Consider the following 16,598-nt stretch of genomic DNA (forward strand, 5'->3'; position numbering starts at 1 on the left):
AGACTCTTTGTGTCGCTGTCCACCAATTAGGAGCTTAGACGCTGCAAGAGATCTACCCCTCCCCTCCAGAGAAACAGAGGACAGAATCGGAGAGAGAGAAACAGATGCTGTGTCTGTTTTTGCGCTATGCCGCCATGTTCAGCAATACAGTTCCAGCGTAATATTTGTATTTATCTGTTTAATATCGGCGATAGGCTTATTTGTGGCACAATGTTCCAGTTTATATAAACGATTGGCAGAAGCTTCGTTATTTTAACAACAAAATTCAGCCCAGAACAATGGCTAAGACACGCAGGGGCGGAACGCCTTTTATCTTCCTGCTTTGTGTGTTGGACCTGGTCTCGGGGCAAATTCGCTACTCGATTCCCGAGGAACTGGAGTATGGGGCCTTTGTTGGAAATATCGCTGAGGATTTAAAGCTGCAGGTTTGGGAATTATCGGCTCACAATTGTCGGCTTGTCGCCAATGAGAAGAAACAATATATTGAGGTAAATCTGGAAAATGGGATGGTTTTTGTGAATGAAAGAATCGACAGAGAAGAGATGTGCAGACAAAGCTCTACCTGTTCCCTTTCTTTTGAAATAGCGCTCGACAATCCATTGGAAATGCATCGCGCTGTAGTGGAAATACTGGATGTAAATGATAATTCACCTCATTTTTCCAAAGACGAATTTTCCCTGCAAATCAGTGAGTTAATTGCGCAAGGGGCGCGCTTTCCTCTCGAGAGCGCGCACGACCCGGACGTTGGCTCAAACACAATCAGCACTTATCAAATCAGTCCGAACGAACATTTCCGTATTAAAGTGCAGACCAGAAATGATGGCAGTAAAAGTGCCGAGTTGTTATTAGAAAAGCCCTTAGACCGTGAAGAGCAGTCTACTTTTCACCTGACACTGACGGCTGTTGACGGTGGAATTCCTCGCAGGTCTGGCACAGCTCGGATTATCATTATTGTCGTGGACGTCAATGATAATGGACCTTTATTCGATCATGAAATATACAGGGCGACGATAGCAGAAAACGCTGCTAAAGGCACCTTAGTTGCAAAAATCAACGCTGTTGATTTGGATGAAGGCACGAACGCTGAGTTAACATATTCTTTCACCCACCACGTTTCGGAAAGCATTCGCGAGTTGTTCAAATTGGAACCGAGCACTGGAGATATCAGAGTGCAAGGAGTACTGGATTTTGAAGAGTCAATTGTTTATGAACTTGATGTACAAGCTGTGGATAACGCTATGCCTGGGTTAGCAGGACATGCCAAAGTTATGGTTAGTTTAATTGACGTTAATGATAATTGCCCCGTGATAGAGGTAACGTCGGTATCCAGCACGGTCTCTGAAGATGCTGCACTAGGGACGGTAATAGCTGTAATCAGCGTTACGGATTTAGATTCGGGAGTAAATGGACAAGTACAGTGTCAAGTTCCTAGGGATGTGCCATTTAAACTGCAAAGGTCTTTAAAGAACAACTTCGAATTGGTAACGCGCGATATCCTGGATAGGGAATTAGCTCCATTCCACAACATCACCATTTCAGCCTGGGACGGAGGCTCTCCCACACATTCAACGTTCAAAACTATCCTGGTGTCAGTTTCTGATATCAATGACAACGCACCAAGGTTTGCACAATCATTGTATAGCCTGTACCTGATGGAGAACAACATTCCTGGTGCTTCTATATTCGTTGTTAAAGCTTTAGATCTTGATTTGGATCAGAATGGGGAAGTCATGTACTCTATTCTGGACAATCAGATACAAGGGGGGCCTGGGGCTGCTTACCTCACGATTAATTCCAAACATGGGACCATTTATGCGCTGCGTTCCTTTGACTACGAGCAACTGAAACAATTCCAGATCCAAGTTCAAGCTCAGGATGCTGGGTCTCCTCCACTGAGCAGCACTGCCACCGTGAATGTTATTATCTTGGATCAAAATGACAATGCACCAGTTATTGTTTCACCTTTAACGTGGAACCATTCCGCATCAGTAGAGATTGCACCTCAGTCAGTGTATTCAGGGTACCTGCTCACCAAGGTAATCGCGACTGATGCGGATTCTGGTCAGAATTCACGGCTCTGCTACGAACTGTTGCAGGCCACTGATCCCAGTCTGTTTACTGTGGAACTACACTCTGGAGAAATCAGAGCAACGCGAAATGTTAGAGAACAAGACATCATTACAGAAAGACTGATTCTCCTTGTGAAGGACAATGGACAGCCGAGTCTCTCCAGTACCGCCACGATCTCCTTCACAATGGGAGCCAATGCTACTGGTAAACCTTTGGAACGAATTGACAAACCGAGGCAGTCCGAGTATTTTTCCGTACTTAATCGTTATTTAATTATCGTTCTAGGATCAACTTCATTTTTGTTTCTTGTAACCATCATTTTTCTGGCCGCCTTGAAGTTTAAACAAGCCAGGGATTTGACAGAAGATTACAACGCCAGGGTTCGTTGTTACAGACGGAGCAATTCAAATGAGAATTCTCATCGCAGACCTGCCCCAAAAGAACCATTAAATTATCCCGGAGCTGTTGAGACTGAAGGTTATCGTTATACTGTTTGCTTATCTCCAGAATCATCCAAGAGTGATTTTCTGTTCCTAAAGCCCTGTCATCCTACCCTGCCTTTTAGTGAAGTGAATGTCCCGGGCACCAACGCGATGAATTAATTTGAAGTCACTTTTAGGTAATCACTCTGATGAAGACTTCTCTATTACGTGTTGAAGTAGAGGACATCTTTTGCGTATAAGATTTCATTTTCACCTTAGTATAGAAGGCTCGATAGGTTAAATCTACTTCACGTTATTCCTATGTTCCTAGATGTTCGTAGTGTTGAATATACCAGCGCTTTTGTGACAGCCATAGTAGTGTATATTGCATTAACGTTAGCATGAATCCAAACTTACCTGTTTTAATTTCTGTTTCTGTTATTCCTCTCTGGGCTGCACTGTTGGGTGTTTATTGTCGCATGCATATAAGGATTATTTGTATCAAAAAGCATAATTTGAATGCCCAGGAAGCTTTCACCTATGGTTTTAAAATCTCATAGATCTATTTTGAAAAAATCATTCACGGGGTGTGGGCTTTGCTTGCTAGGACAGCATTTATTGTCCATCCCTAGTTGCCCTCGAGAAGGTGGTGGTGAGCTGCCTTCTTGAACCGCTGCAGTCCACGTGGTGTAGATACACCCACAGTGCTGTTAGGAAGGGAGTTCCAGGATTTTTACACAGCGACAGTGAAGGAACGGCGATATATTTCCAAGTCAGGGTGGTGTGTGACTTGGAGGGGAAGTTCCAGGTGGCGGTGTTCCCATCTATCTTCTGCCCTTGACCTTCTAGATGGTAGTGGTCGTGGGTTTGGAAGGTGCTGTCGAAGGGCCCCTGATGAATTCCTGCAGTGCGTCTTGTAGATGGTACACACTGCTGCTACTGTGTGTCGGGAGTAGAGGGAGCGAACGTTTGTGAATGTGGTGCCAATCAAGCGGAATGCTTTGTCCTGGAGGGTGTCAAGCTTCCTGAGCGTAGTGGCAGCTATATTCATCCAGGCAAGTAGGGGGTATTCCATCACACTCTTGACTTGTTCCTTGTAGATGGTGGAAAGGATTTGATCAGTCAGGAGATGAGTTATTCGTTGCACGATTCCTAGCCTCTGACCTGCTCTTGTAGCCACAGTATTAATATGGCTAGTCCAGTTCAGTTTCTGGTCAATGGTAACCCCCCGGATACTGATAGTGGGGGATTCGGTGATGGTAATGCCATTGAACGTCAAGGGGCGATGGTTAGATTCTCTCTTGTTGGAGATGGCCATTGTCTGGCACTGGTCTGGCACAAATATTACTTGCCACTTGTCAGCCCAAGCCTTGGACATTATCCAGGTTTTGCTGCATTTGGACATCAACTGCTTCAGTATCTGAGGAGTTGTGAATGGTGCTGAACATTGTGCAATCATCAGCGAACATGCCTTCACTTCTGACCTTATGATGGAAGGAAGTCATTGATGAAGCAGCTGAAGATGGCTGGGCCGAGGACACTACCCTGAGGGACTCCTGCAGTGATGTCCTGGAGCTGTGATGACTGACCTCCAACAACCACAACTAACTTCCTTTGTATTAGGTATGACTACAAGCAGTGGAAAGTTTTCCCTCGTTTACCATTAACTCCAGTTTTGCTAGGGCTCCTTGATGCCACACTCAGTCAAATGTGGCCTTGATGTCAAGGGCAGTCACTCTCACCTCACTGCTGGAGTTTAGCTCTTTTATCCATTTTTAAACCAAGGCTGCCATGAGGTCAGGAGCTGAGTGGCCCTGGCGGAACCCAACTGGATGCCAGTGAGCACGTTATTGCTAAGCAAGTGCGGCTTGATAGCACTGTTGACGACCCCTTCCATTATTTTACTGATGATCGAGAATGGCCTGATGGGACAGTAATTGGCCAGTTGGATTTGTCCTGCTTTTTGTGTACAGGACATACCTGGGTAATTTTCTACATAGCCGGGTAGATGCCAATGTTGTAGCTGTACTGGACCAGCTTGGCTAGGGGCGCAACAAATTCTGGAGCACATGTCTTCAGTAGTATTGCCAAAATATTGTCAGGGCCCACAGCCTTTGCAGTATCCAGTGCCTTCAGCCGTTTCTTGATATCACGTGGGGTGAATTGAATTGGCTGAAGACTAGCATATCTAATGCTGGGGACATCCGGGGGAGGCTGAGATGGATCATCTGCTCGGCACTTCTGGCTGAAAATTGCAGCAAATGATTCAGTCTTATCTTTGCACCAATGTGCTGGGCTCCCCCATTATTGAAGATGGGGATATTTCTGGGGTCTCCACCTCCAGTGAGTTGTTTAAATGTCCACCACCATTCACGATGGGATGTGTCAGGGCTGAAGAGCTTAGACCTGATCCGTTGATTATGGGATTGTTTCGCTCTGTCTATCACTAGCTGCCTATGCTGTTTGGCACGCACGTAGTCCTGTGTTATAGCTTCACCAGATTGACAACTCATTTTTATATATGCCTGGTGCTGCTCCTGGCATGCCCTTCTGCACTCTCCAGTGAACAAGGTTTGACCCCCTGGCTTGATGGTAATAGTAGAGTGGGGGATATGTCGGGCTATGAGGTTACAGATTGTGTTCGAGTACAATTCTGCTGCATCTGATGGCCCACATGGTTGCTATTATGACACAGCCAATGGTAAAAGCTGAGTTGTTCGAATCCCAGAGGGAAACTTGAAACAACTGCAATTTTTGCAATTTGCAATTTCGAGATGCAGGCTTTGAATTCAGTAGGAATAAGAACACTGAGCCTCGTGGTTTTTATATAAAACTAAATTAAACATTTATTAATTTACCACCAAATTAACACATACACATGGACACAAATTCCTACTACAATAACTTTTTAAACAAATCCCCAAATTCATCACCCCCAGGTAAATCTCCACTGAGGCAACAGTAACCCATAGACTTTAAATAGACACCAGGCAAAGCACATTTGACCTTACAAATTCCAAATGTGGTTCCCTTGCAAGTTGTTTGGAGGTGTACAGGCTGGCTACGGCTTAAATGCCTCTACCTTACACACAAACTCCTTCCTTTATAAATCTCGCTTTCCCTTTGAATGTAAATTTTCCATTGTATCACTAGGCCTTTTGAAATCCAGCTCTTCTAACAATAACACCCCTTTCATAGCACCAATTTTATTAGTAAGCTGAAAAAAGTAAACACATTGTTTAGCTTCTTCTAGCTAAGTGCAAGAGTTTACTCACAATCTTGAATGGTTTATTCAACAAATGTAAATGAACACTTTACCTTACTGCTCTCCTTATTGTTCACCCAATTAACATCCCCAAACTGCTATCCATCAAAGCACTCAGACTAGCTGGCTTTAATCTAATTAAGACACACACCAGCGTGCGCCTGGATACAGACCCCCCCACTAGAATTTTATTTAAAAAAATAATTTCCAATAACATTATGCGCATTATTATCTCTTCATGACAATGCCCAGTCTTGAGTTACTAGATCTGTTCAAAATCTATCCCATTTAGCACGCTGCTAGTGCCACATAACACGATGGAAAGTATCCTCAATATGAAGGCAGGACTTCGTTTCCACAGTGACTGTGCAGTGGTCACTCCTACTGATACTGTCATAGACAGATGCATCTGCAGCAGGCAGGTTGGTGAGGATGAGGTCAAGTATGTTTTTCCCTCTTGTTGGTTCTCTCGCCACCTGCCACAGACCCAGTCTAGCAGCTATGTCCTTTAGGGCTCGGCCAGCAGTCATGCTAACGAGCCATTCCTTGTGCTGGACATTGAAGTCTTCCACCCAGAGTAAATATTGTGCCCTTGCCACCCTCATTTCTTCCTCCAAGCTGTTCAATATGGAGGAACACTGATTCATCAAGTGAGGGAGGGCGGTATGTGGTAATCAGCAAGAGCTTTCCTTACCCATGTTTGACCTGTTGCCCTGAGACCTCATGGGATCCAGAGTTGATATTGAGGTCTCCCACGGCAACTCACTCCCGACTGTATGCCATTGTGCTGCCATCTCTGCTGGGTCTGTCCTGCGAGTGGGACAGGACATACCCACGGATGGCCATGGTGCCGTCTGGGGCATTTTCTGTAAGATATGATTCCGTGAGGATTACTATGTCAGGGTTGATGTTGCGTATTGTTGCTATGTTGCTTGACTAGTCTATGAGGCAGCTCTCCCAATATTGGCTGTAGACCCCAGGTGTTAGTGAGGGGGACTTTGCAGGGTGGACAGAGCTGAGTTTGCCGTTGTCATTTCCGTTGCCGAGGTCGATGCCGGGTGTTCCGTCCGGCTGCATTCCTTTTTTGAGGCTCTTGATACAACTAAGTGGCTCTTTTTATTCGTTCATGGGGTGTGGGCTTCGATAGCTCGGCCAGCACTTATTGCCCATCCCCAATTGCACGTTGTTCAGAGGGCATTTAAGAGTCAGCCACATTGCTGTTGGTCTGGAGTCACATGTACGCATGGATTACTAGTCCAGCGACGAAACCACTACGCCATCGCTTCCCCCCAGATGTAGCATAACGGAGAGAATTGACACAAAGCAGACCTGAATCCACAGAAACAATTCCTTTTTGAATAACAACAAAGCACCTTGAGCGATTTCGAGAAATAAACATATGAGGGAATGCAAGAGGGCGACTTGTGATAGTGTTTAGAGGCTATGATTTAATAGTGGCCGATGTCAAGGCAGCTTTGAAATCTTGGAGCCAGCATTTATATCTGAGCGCAAGGGAATCCCGATCCGCCCCTGGTCAAAACTAACGCGTAGTTTCCTGTACTGGCGCAACCTCATTGGATTCCGCCCACCGTTAGCCATTACCTCTACTTCAAATAGAACACATGATCAGATCTTTACAGAAGTGGCGTAGCTAAACATGTGAAGATGGCCGTCGAAATCGAATGGCTGGTTGGGAATTTCAGTCCGATTCAAAGCTTTACTTAGAGAAGGGCCATGTTCGTAAACAATTGGCAATCCATGACTCAGATGTCGACAAGTTACTAACATGTGCCATTGAAACCAATATAAATAAATATTAGGAGCGATATAAAACCGACTGCCGACTCACTATCACCCTATTTTATTCACTCATGGTATGTGGATAACTCAGGCAATGGCAGCGTTTATTACCCATCCCTAATTTCCCTTGATAAGCTGGTAGTGACCGCCTTTTTAAACCAATCCAATTGATGTGCTGTTAGGTAACGAGTTCCAAGATTTTGATGCAGCCATGGTGAAGAAAGGCGATGTATGTCCAAGTTAGGATACAGTGATACTTGGATGAGGAACCTGCATGTCTTGGTGTTCCATGACCATGCTGCCCTTGTTTCTCGAAGCAATATAGGTCGTAGCTATGGAAAATGCTGTGTTCAGACCCTTGGCGATGTGCTGCAGTGTACATTGTAGCTGGTACACACTACAGCCAAAATGTGCTAATGGTGGAAGGTTTGAATATTTAAAGTGGTGGAGGACTTGTTGATCGGGCATGTTGCATTTTTCTGGTTGCTGTCAGGCATCTTCAGTGAAATTGGAGCTGCACCTGTCATGGGGAGTGAAGAGCATTCCATCACACGCTGGACTTGTGCCTTGTATATGCGGAAAGGCATTGGGGCGTCAGGAGATGCGAGATGCGTTCCTCACCGCAGAATTCCCAGCATCTGACCTGTTGTTAAAGCCACAGTATTTATTCGTATGGTCCATTCACTGACCTGGTCATTGGTGACCATCTGGACTGTTGCTGTTAGGGGATACAACGATGATAATGCGATTGAACGAGAGAAAAAGTAGATAGACTCTTTTGGCCTTTGACTGGCGCTTGTATGGCGTGAATATGTTACTTGCCACTTATGTGGCCAAGGTTGAATATTGCCAGCTCTTGCTGCGTGTAGACATAGACAGTATCAGTATCGGAGGAGTTACAAATGGAACTGAACACTGTGCAATTATCAGCGAACATCCGCGCTTCTGATCTTATGATGGGATGGGGGCGGTGGGGGGATCTATTGATGAAGCAGTTGAAGATGATTGGACCTAGGACAGTGCCTTGAGCAACTTCTGCAGCGGTCCCTGGGGCTGAAATAATCGGCCTTCAACGACCACAAACACCCTCCTTTATGCTTAGTTTAACGCCAACCAGCGGAGAGTTTCCCCCTGATTCCAATGGGCATTAATTTTACTTGATGTTACATTTAGCCAAATGCTGTCTTGTTATCAAGGGCAGTTGCACTTCCCGCTGAAATTTGAGTCATGTTCTTTGTCGGACCAAAGTGGTAATGAGGTCTGGAAACGAGTGATCCTGAAGGAAAACAAACTCAGCATTAGTAAGCAGGTCATTGCTGAGCAAATGCGGCTTGATTGCCTTGTAGATGACACTCTCCATCATTTTCCTGATGATTCACAGTAAACTGGTGGTACGGTAACTGGCCACCTCTTGTCTGTTATTTAATTGCCAACCGCCATCACGACTGGATGGAGCAGACCCGGAAAGATTTACTCTGATTCGTTGGCTGCACGATCATTTACATCTGTGTAAGCTGTGTTGCCCCTGCTGTTTGTTATGTATGCTATAGGTTTACTGTAGCTTCACCAGGTTGATACCTCATTTGTAGATACATTTGGTGCTGTTCCATGCATAATCTTCCACGCTCCTTTGGGCCAGCGTTGGTCCCTGGCTTGATGTTAATGTAGAGTAGCGGAAATGATGGGTCATGAGGTTACATGTGATGGAATGCAGTTCTGCTGCCGCTCATCTCCCACAGTGCTTTATGTATGTCGTTTTGAACTGATAGACCTGTTCTATTCTACCACATCTGGCACAATAGAAGCACCACAGAGCAGATTTAGGGTGTCGTAGTGTGGAGATGGGTTTCTTGTCTACAAGGATTGTTTAGTGGTTACTCCTACCACCACTATCATGGACAGATGCATCTTCAACAGCGAGCAAGGTGTCAAGTTGATTTTCCTCCGCGTTGGCTCCCTCACTACGTGCCTTAGGCCCAATCTGGAATTGTGTCCTTCAGGACTCAAGCCAGATTGATCATTAATGATGCTACTGAGCCATTCTTTAGTGATGGAAATTGAAGTTCACAACCCGCGTACATTGTGTGCCATTGCTGCTTTCAGTGTTTCTACCAAGTGGTGTTCAACATGCAGGAGTATCGATTCTGCTGCGGGATGGCAGTAGGTGAATTCCAGCAGGAGGTTTCCTTGCTCATGCTTGATCTGCCATGAATCATCAAGGGGTCCAGAGGTAATGTTGAGGAACACCAGGACCACTTCCCCCCAGTTGAATAAGACGACTGTCAGCTCTAAAGAGTCTGCCCTATATTACTATACATCCATCCATCTGTCCAGCCTTCTATCAGATTGTCTGTCTGTCTGCACACACAAACACACACACACACACACACACAGGCACCACAGCAATGTTCATGGTATTCATTGCAATGAAACTCATGAAAATTCCAGTAATCGCTTTCAATTCATAGGGATACTATCCTGTGCAGGCAATCTGGCATGTGGAGTGGCGATTGTGAGCGTTTTCAATTACAAAATATTGTATGGGTTAATGTTAGAATAAACGGTAGGGAGGGAGCAAAATTTCGGAAATGTAGTCAGGAGAACTTCCTTGTTCAGTGTTTTCTTGGCTCCATGAGAAAAGAGGCAGACAGGAGGCGGCGGCCCTATTACCAACTGGTATTGGGAATTGAGGTGGGCCATGTTGGCCACGCATCTGTGGGGGAATACTTGGCTTAGGGTGATCAGTATATCGTAAGGTTTACATTAAAAATGTGGAAAAGAAAGGAACGGTATAAAGTATAACTTATAGATTGTGAGAGGGCAAATTTCAACGGGAAGAGATCTAGTCAGGGTAAAATGGAACTAAAGACTGACAGGATGAACTGTAAAGGAACAATAGGTGATACTGAAGGAAGAAATGCTTCAGGTGCAAGTTAGGTATATTCCAACAAGGTAGGGAACCAAAGACAGGCTCCTTGGAAGATGGCTGAAATAGAGATTATGATGAAACTAAAAAAGAGTGTGTATGATGCACATCAGGTGAATTCTTCAGGTAAAAAACCAAGTCAAATACAATGGATTAAGGGCCCGGGGGTGAATGGTGACGAGGAAAATAAGACTGGCAAGGAGAGAACATGAGAATATAATGGCAGCCATCATAAAAGGGACCCAAAATGTTTCTATCCACTTGTAAATAATCAGCCAGTAGTAAAGTGGAGTGGGCCCTATTAGGGGCAAAAAGGGTGATACATGCTTAGAGGTGCAGGAAAAGGCTACAATACTTAATTAGCACTTTGTATCGGTGTTAGGGAGGAGAAAACTGACAAAATATTTGCAGATGATAGCAGAGGCAATGGATAGGGTGAAAATCGAAAGGAAAAAGGTATTGGAAAAGCTGACTATACTTAGGGTAGATATGCCACCTTGTCCGGGTGGCTTGCATCCCACATTACTGAAGGAGGTGGATGTGAATATAATGGAAGGGCTTGACATAATCTTTCAATCTTTCTGAGATATGGGAGAGGTGCCAGAGGATTGTAAAGTGGAAAATGTAACACCCTTATCAAAATGGGTGAAAAGACAGTCCTAACAACTCCAAGACAGTTAGTATAACGTCAATAGTGTTTTGGTTTTAAAAACAAGAGGAAGGGGAACAAATCAACCAGCACTCGGAGAAGCTTAAGTTAATTAAGGACAGCCAGCACTGATTTGCAAGAGACATATCATGCTTAACTTATCTCATTGCAGTTTTTGATAAAGTAACAGAGAAGGTTGCTGAAAGGAATGTAATTGATGTTTTCTATATGAATTTCCGAAAGTGTACGACAGAAAGGATTGGTTAACAAAATTGAGACTGCTGGAATAGGAGAGTTATTGTAAATTGGATAAAACATTGCCTTAAGGACAATTAAAGTTATTTTTCAGACTCGAGGATGGTGAGCGTTGCTACTCAAGGGCCAGTGCTAGGACCACTGCTTTTTTGCTACATATAAACGACTAAGATCCCGAAATACCGCGTAGAATTTCAAAATTTCAAATTAAAATCGCCTGCAACTTGACATAGGCAGGCTAGAAGTATGGTCAAGCAGGTGGCAAATTTAGTTTCATATAGAAAAGTGTGAAATGATGGTATTTTGGAGTAAGAGGTAGGGAGGTGCAATATAAGCTTAATGTCACAGCTCTAGTGTGCAGGAACAGAGGAACCTGGAGGTGCATCCGCATAGATTTTTGAAGGTGGTAGGGTATTTTCATAGATTGGTTAGCAAAACACAGGGCACCTTGAGCTTCGTAAATACAGACATTGACTACCACAGCAGGGAAGATATGCTAAACTTTCATCAAGCCCTGGTTGGTCCCCAGTGGAATATTGCATGAAGCTCTGATTATCACACAGCAGGAAGGATGTGATTGTCTTAAACGGTGCAGGAGCGATTTACCAGGGTGGTTCCAGGGATGGGGGATTTTAGTTGGAAGATTAGATTGGAAAATTTGGGGTCATTCCCCTTGGAGCAAAGGAGATTGAGGGCAGATTTGATTTCAGTGTGCAAAATTATCACAGGATTGGATGAGATAGACAAAGAAAAAATGTGCACATGAGCTGATAGTGTAAGGACCTCAGGACACAGATTTAAGGATTTTGGCAAGAGATGCACGGAGATTGTTTTTATTATTCTTTTTATTATTCGTTCATGGGGTGTGGGCTTCGCTGGCTGGGACAGCATTTATTGCCCATCCCTAAATGCTCTTGAGAAGGCGGTGGTGAGCTGCCTTCTTGAACTGCTGCAGTTTATGTGGCGTAGGTGCAACTACAGTGCTGTTAGGAAAGGATTTTGACCCAGCGACAGTGAAGGAATGGGGATATATTTCCAAGTTAGGATGGTGAGTTACTTGGAGGGGAAACCCCAGGCGGTGGTGTTCTCATCTATCTGCTGCCTTTGACCTTCTAAATGGCAGTGGTCGTGGGTTTGGAAGGTGCTGTCGAAGGACCCTTGGTGAATTCCTGCAGTGCATCTTGTAGATGGTAGACACTGCTGCTACTGTGCGTCGGTGGTGGAGGGAGTGAATGTCTGTGGATGTGGTGCCAATCAAACAGGATGCTTTATCCTTGATGCTGTCAAGCTTCTTGAGTGTTGTGGGAGATGCACTCAGCCAGGCAAGTAGGGAGTATTCCATCACACTCCTGACCTGTGCCCTGTAGATGTTGGACAGGCTTTGGGGAGTCAGGAGGTCAGGTATTCGCTGCATGATTCCTCGCCTCTGACCTGCTCTTGTAACCACAGTATTTAGATGGCTAGTCCAGTTCAGTTTCTGGTCAATGGTAACCCATGTGATGTTGATAGTGGGGGATTCAGTGATGTTAATACCATTGAACATCAAAGGGCGATGGTTGCATTTTCTCGTGTTGGAGATAGCCTTTGCCTGACACTTGTGTGGTGCGAATGTTGCCTGCCACTTGTCAGGCCAAGCCATGGATATTGTCCAGGCCTTGCTGCATTTGGACACCAACTGCTTCAGTATCTGAGGACTTTGCGAATGGCACTGAGCATTGTGCAATCATTAGCGACCATTCCCCCACTTCTGACCTTATTCTGGAAGATAGGTCATTAATGAAGCAGCTGAAGATGGTTGGGCCGAGGACAGTACCATGAGGAACTCCTGCAATGATGTCCTGGAATTGAGATGACTGACCTCCAACAGTCACAACCATCTTCCTTTGTGCTAGGTATGACTCCAACCAGTGGACAATTTTCCCCTGATTCCCATTGACTCCAGTTTTGCGAGGGTTGCTTGATGCCACGCTCTGTAAAATGCTGCCTTGATGTCAAGGACAGTCACTCTCACCTCACCTCGAGAGTTCAGCTCTTTTGTGCATGTTTGAACAAAGGCTGTAATGAGGTCAGGAGCTGAGTAGCCCCGACAGAATCCAAACTGGGTGTCAGTGAGCAGGTTATTGCTAAGCAAGTGCCGTGTAATAGAACAGTTGATGACCCCGTTCATTACTTTACTGATGATGGAGAGTAGACTGATGGGGTGGTCATTGGCCGGGTTGGATTTGCCCTGCTTTTTGCATACAGGACATACCTGGGCAATTTTTCACATAGCTGGGTAGATGCCAGTGTTGTTGCCATACTGGAATAGCTTGGCTAGTGGGGGTGGGGGGGCAGCAAGTCCTGGAGCACAAGTCTTCAATATCATTGCCGGGATATTGTCAGGGCCCATAGACTTTGCATTATCCAGTGACTTCAGTCGTTTCTTGGAGTGAATCGAATTGGCTGAAGACTAGCATCTGTGATGCTGGGGATCCCCGGAGGAACCGAGATGGATCATCCACTTGGCAGATTTGGATGAAAATTGTAGCAAATGCTTCCACCTTATTGGTTGCACTGAAGAGTTTTGCTCCCCATCATTGAGGATGGGGGTTATTTGTGGATCCTCCTCCAGTGAGTGGTTTAGTTGTCCACCACCATTCCTGACTGGGTGTGGCAGTACGGCAGATCTTAGATCTGATCCGTTGGCTGTGCGATCGCTTCTTTCTGTCTATCACTTGTTGCTTATGCTGTTTGACAGGAAAGTAGTCCTGTGTTATAGCTTTTGCAAGTAGACAGCTCATTTTTAGGTATGCCTGGTGCTGCTCCTGGCATGCCCTTCGGCACTCTTCATTGAACCAGGGTCGATCCCCCGGCTTGATGGTAATGGTAGAGTGGGGGATATGCCAGGCCATGAGGTTACAGATTGTGTTTGAGTGCAATTCTGCTGCTGCTGATGGCCCACAGCACCTCATGGAATCCCAGTCGAGTTGCTAGATGTGTTCAAAATCTATCCAATTGAGAAAGGCGGTAGTGCCACAGAACATGATGGAGGCTATCCTCAATGTGAAGGCAGGACTTGGTCCCCACAACAACTGTGCGGTGGTCAATGCTAATGATACTGTCATGGACAGATGCATCTGCGGCAGGCAGGCTTGTGAGGATGAGGCCAAGTATGTATTTCTCTCTTGTTGGTTCCCTCAACGCCTGCTGCCGACCCAGTCTAGCAGTTATGTCGTTTAGGATTCTGCCAGCTCAGCCAATAATGGTGCTACCGAGCCGCTCTTGGTGATGGACATTGGAATTCCACACTCAGAGTACATTCTGGGCCCTTGCTACCCTCAGTATTTCCTCCAAGTGGTGTTCAACATGGGGGAGCCCTGATTCATCAGCTGAGGGAGGGCGGAAGGTTGTAATCAGCAGGATGTTTCCCTGCCCATGATTGGCCTGATGACATGAAACTTCATGGGTCTGGAGTCGATCTTGAGGACTCCCAGGCAACTCCCTCCTGACTGTATACCACTGTGCTACCACCTCTGTTGGGTCTGTCCTGCTGGTCGGACAGGACACACCCAGGGATGGTGATGGTGGTGTCTGGGAAATTGTAAGATATGATTCCGTGAGGTTGACTATGTCAGGCTTTTGCCTGTCTCGTCTGCGAAACAGCTCTCCCAATTTTGGCACCAGCCCCCAGATGTTAGTGAGGAGGACTTTGCAGGGTTGACAGGGCTGAATTTGCCATTGTGGTTTCCAGTGCCTATGTCGATGCTGGGTGGTCCGACCGGTTACTTTGTAGCTGTTGGATACAACTGAGTGGCTTGCTAGGGCATTTCTGAGGGCATTTAAGAGTCAACCACATTGCTGTGGGTCTGCAGTCACATGTAGGCCAGGTAAGGACGACAGTTTTCCTTCCCTAAAGGACATCAGTGAACCAGGGGAGTTTTTATGGTTATATGGCCATCTTTAGACTTTTAATTCCCGATGTTTATTGAATTCAAATTCTACCACCCGCCGTGGCGGGGTCGAACCCAGGCCCCAAAGCATTACCCTGGGTTTCTGGACTACTTGTCCAGCGAGAAAACGAAATAACTTTTTTTAGATAACGAGTGGTAATGGCCAGGAATTTACTACCCCCGAGGGTGGTGGAATAAGAAACAATCCATGATTTCAAAAGGAAATTGCGTGGGAACTCGAAGGAAATAAACCTGCAGAGCTGCAGGGATCGAGTGGGGGAATTGGACTGACTGGTCTCATGGGCTGAATGACAATCTTCTGTGCCGTGCATGACTATGATTCTATGCGCAGCTCCGTTTGGTCTTTTGCATATTTTTAAAGTTTTAAAAATAATGTAAATTGTAAAGTGAGATGCGTAGTTAAAATGATTTGCATTTTTGCCATTGATTCTCCCACATTCAGTTTGTCACTCAAAACATCTGGGTACAATGGAAGTGGATTGCCAAAATGATGAGCAGGATATTGTGACATTGTCCTGGTTGCATCTACAGATCTGCGACAAGCAAGTTTCTAGTTTGACATTTTGCTGTTCATGATGCGTTTTAATACGAGATTGTTCGCCAATGCGTTTACAAACAACTACCCGACCAATTAATTGATGCAGCAGTGCATTACCGAAGTCAAGGGTCACAAGAAACAGACTTATGATTATTCCCGCGGTGTGGGCCGTTCGTCTTGCATATGATAGTTCCAAATTGCACCACGCAAGCCAAGATATAATGATAATTATACAGGAAAATCAATCTGGTGCGCATCGGCGCTGATCAGAAAAAATATGAACAAGATGAACATCAGTTTTCGATTGTAAAAAATCTATTTATGGTTGTTTTTGAGCTACACTATTCCATACGAATCTAAAGATTTTAGTTACATAATTTTAAATGTATCAGAAATAATCTTGAGACAGTCAATCTTTAAGAAACCTTTGGTGCAATTATTGGCTGAGACTCTCTGTGTCGCTGTCTACCAATTAGGAGCCGAAACGTCGCAGGAGATCTACCCCCTCCCCCATCGAGGAAGCGCAGACCAGAAGCCGAGAGAGACAGAGATGCTGTGTGTGCGTAACGCTCTGCGGCCATGTTCAGAAATAAGGGTCCGGTTTAATATTTGCATTTCTCCGTTTAATATCGGCTTTCGATTTATATGCGACATAGGAATTCAGTTTATATGAAGGATTTGCAGAGACTTGGGCATTTATACTACAAAGTCCAGCTCAGAACA

General features: G+C 45.2%; 1 protein-coding gene across 1 annotated transcript; it reads left to right on the plus strand.

Moving 5' to 3' along the window:
* The first annotated feature begins 278 nt into the window (after window positions 1-278).
* Window positions 279-2,672, plus strand: LOC144685361 (protocadherin alpha-C2-like). Its single transcript, XM_078549768.1, has one exon. The coding sequence runs from the start codon at window positions 279-281 to the stop codon at window positions 2,670-2,672; it is 2,394 nt and encodes a 797-aa protein (XP_078405894.1).
* The last annotated feature ends 13,926 nt before the right edge of the window (window positions 2,673-16,598 follow it).

This window comes from Cetorhinus maximus, chromosome 10 (genome assembly GCF_964194155.1).
Source record: "Cetorhinus maximus chromosome 10, sCetMax3.hap1.1, whole genome shotgun sequence".
Classification (NCBI taxonomy): domain Eukaryota; kingdom Metazoa; phylum Chordata; class Chondrichthyes; order Lamniformes; family Cetorhinidae; genus Cetorhinus; species Cetorhinus maximus.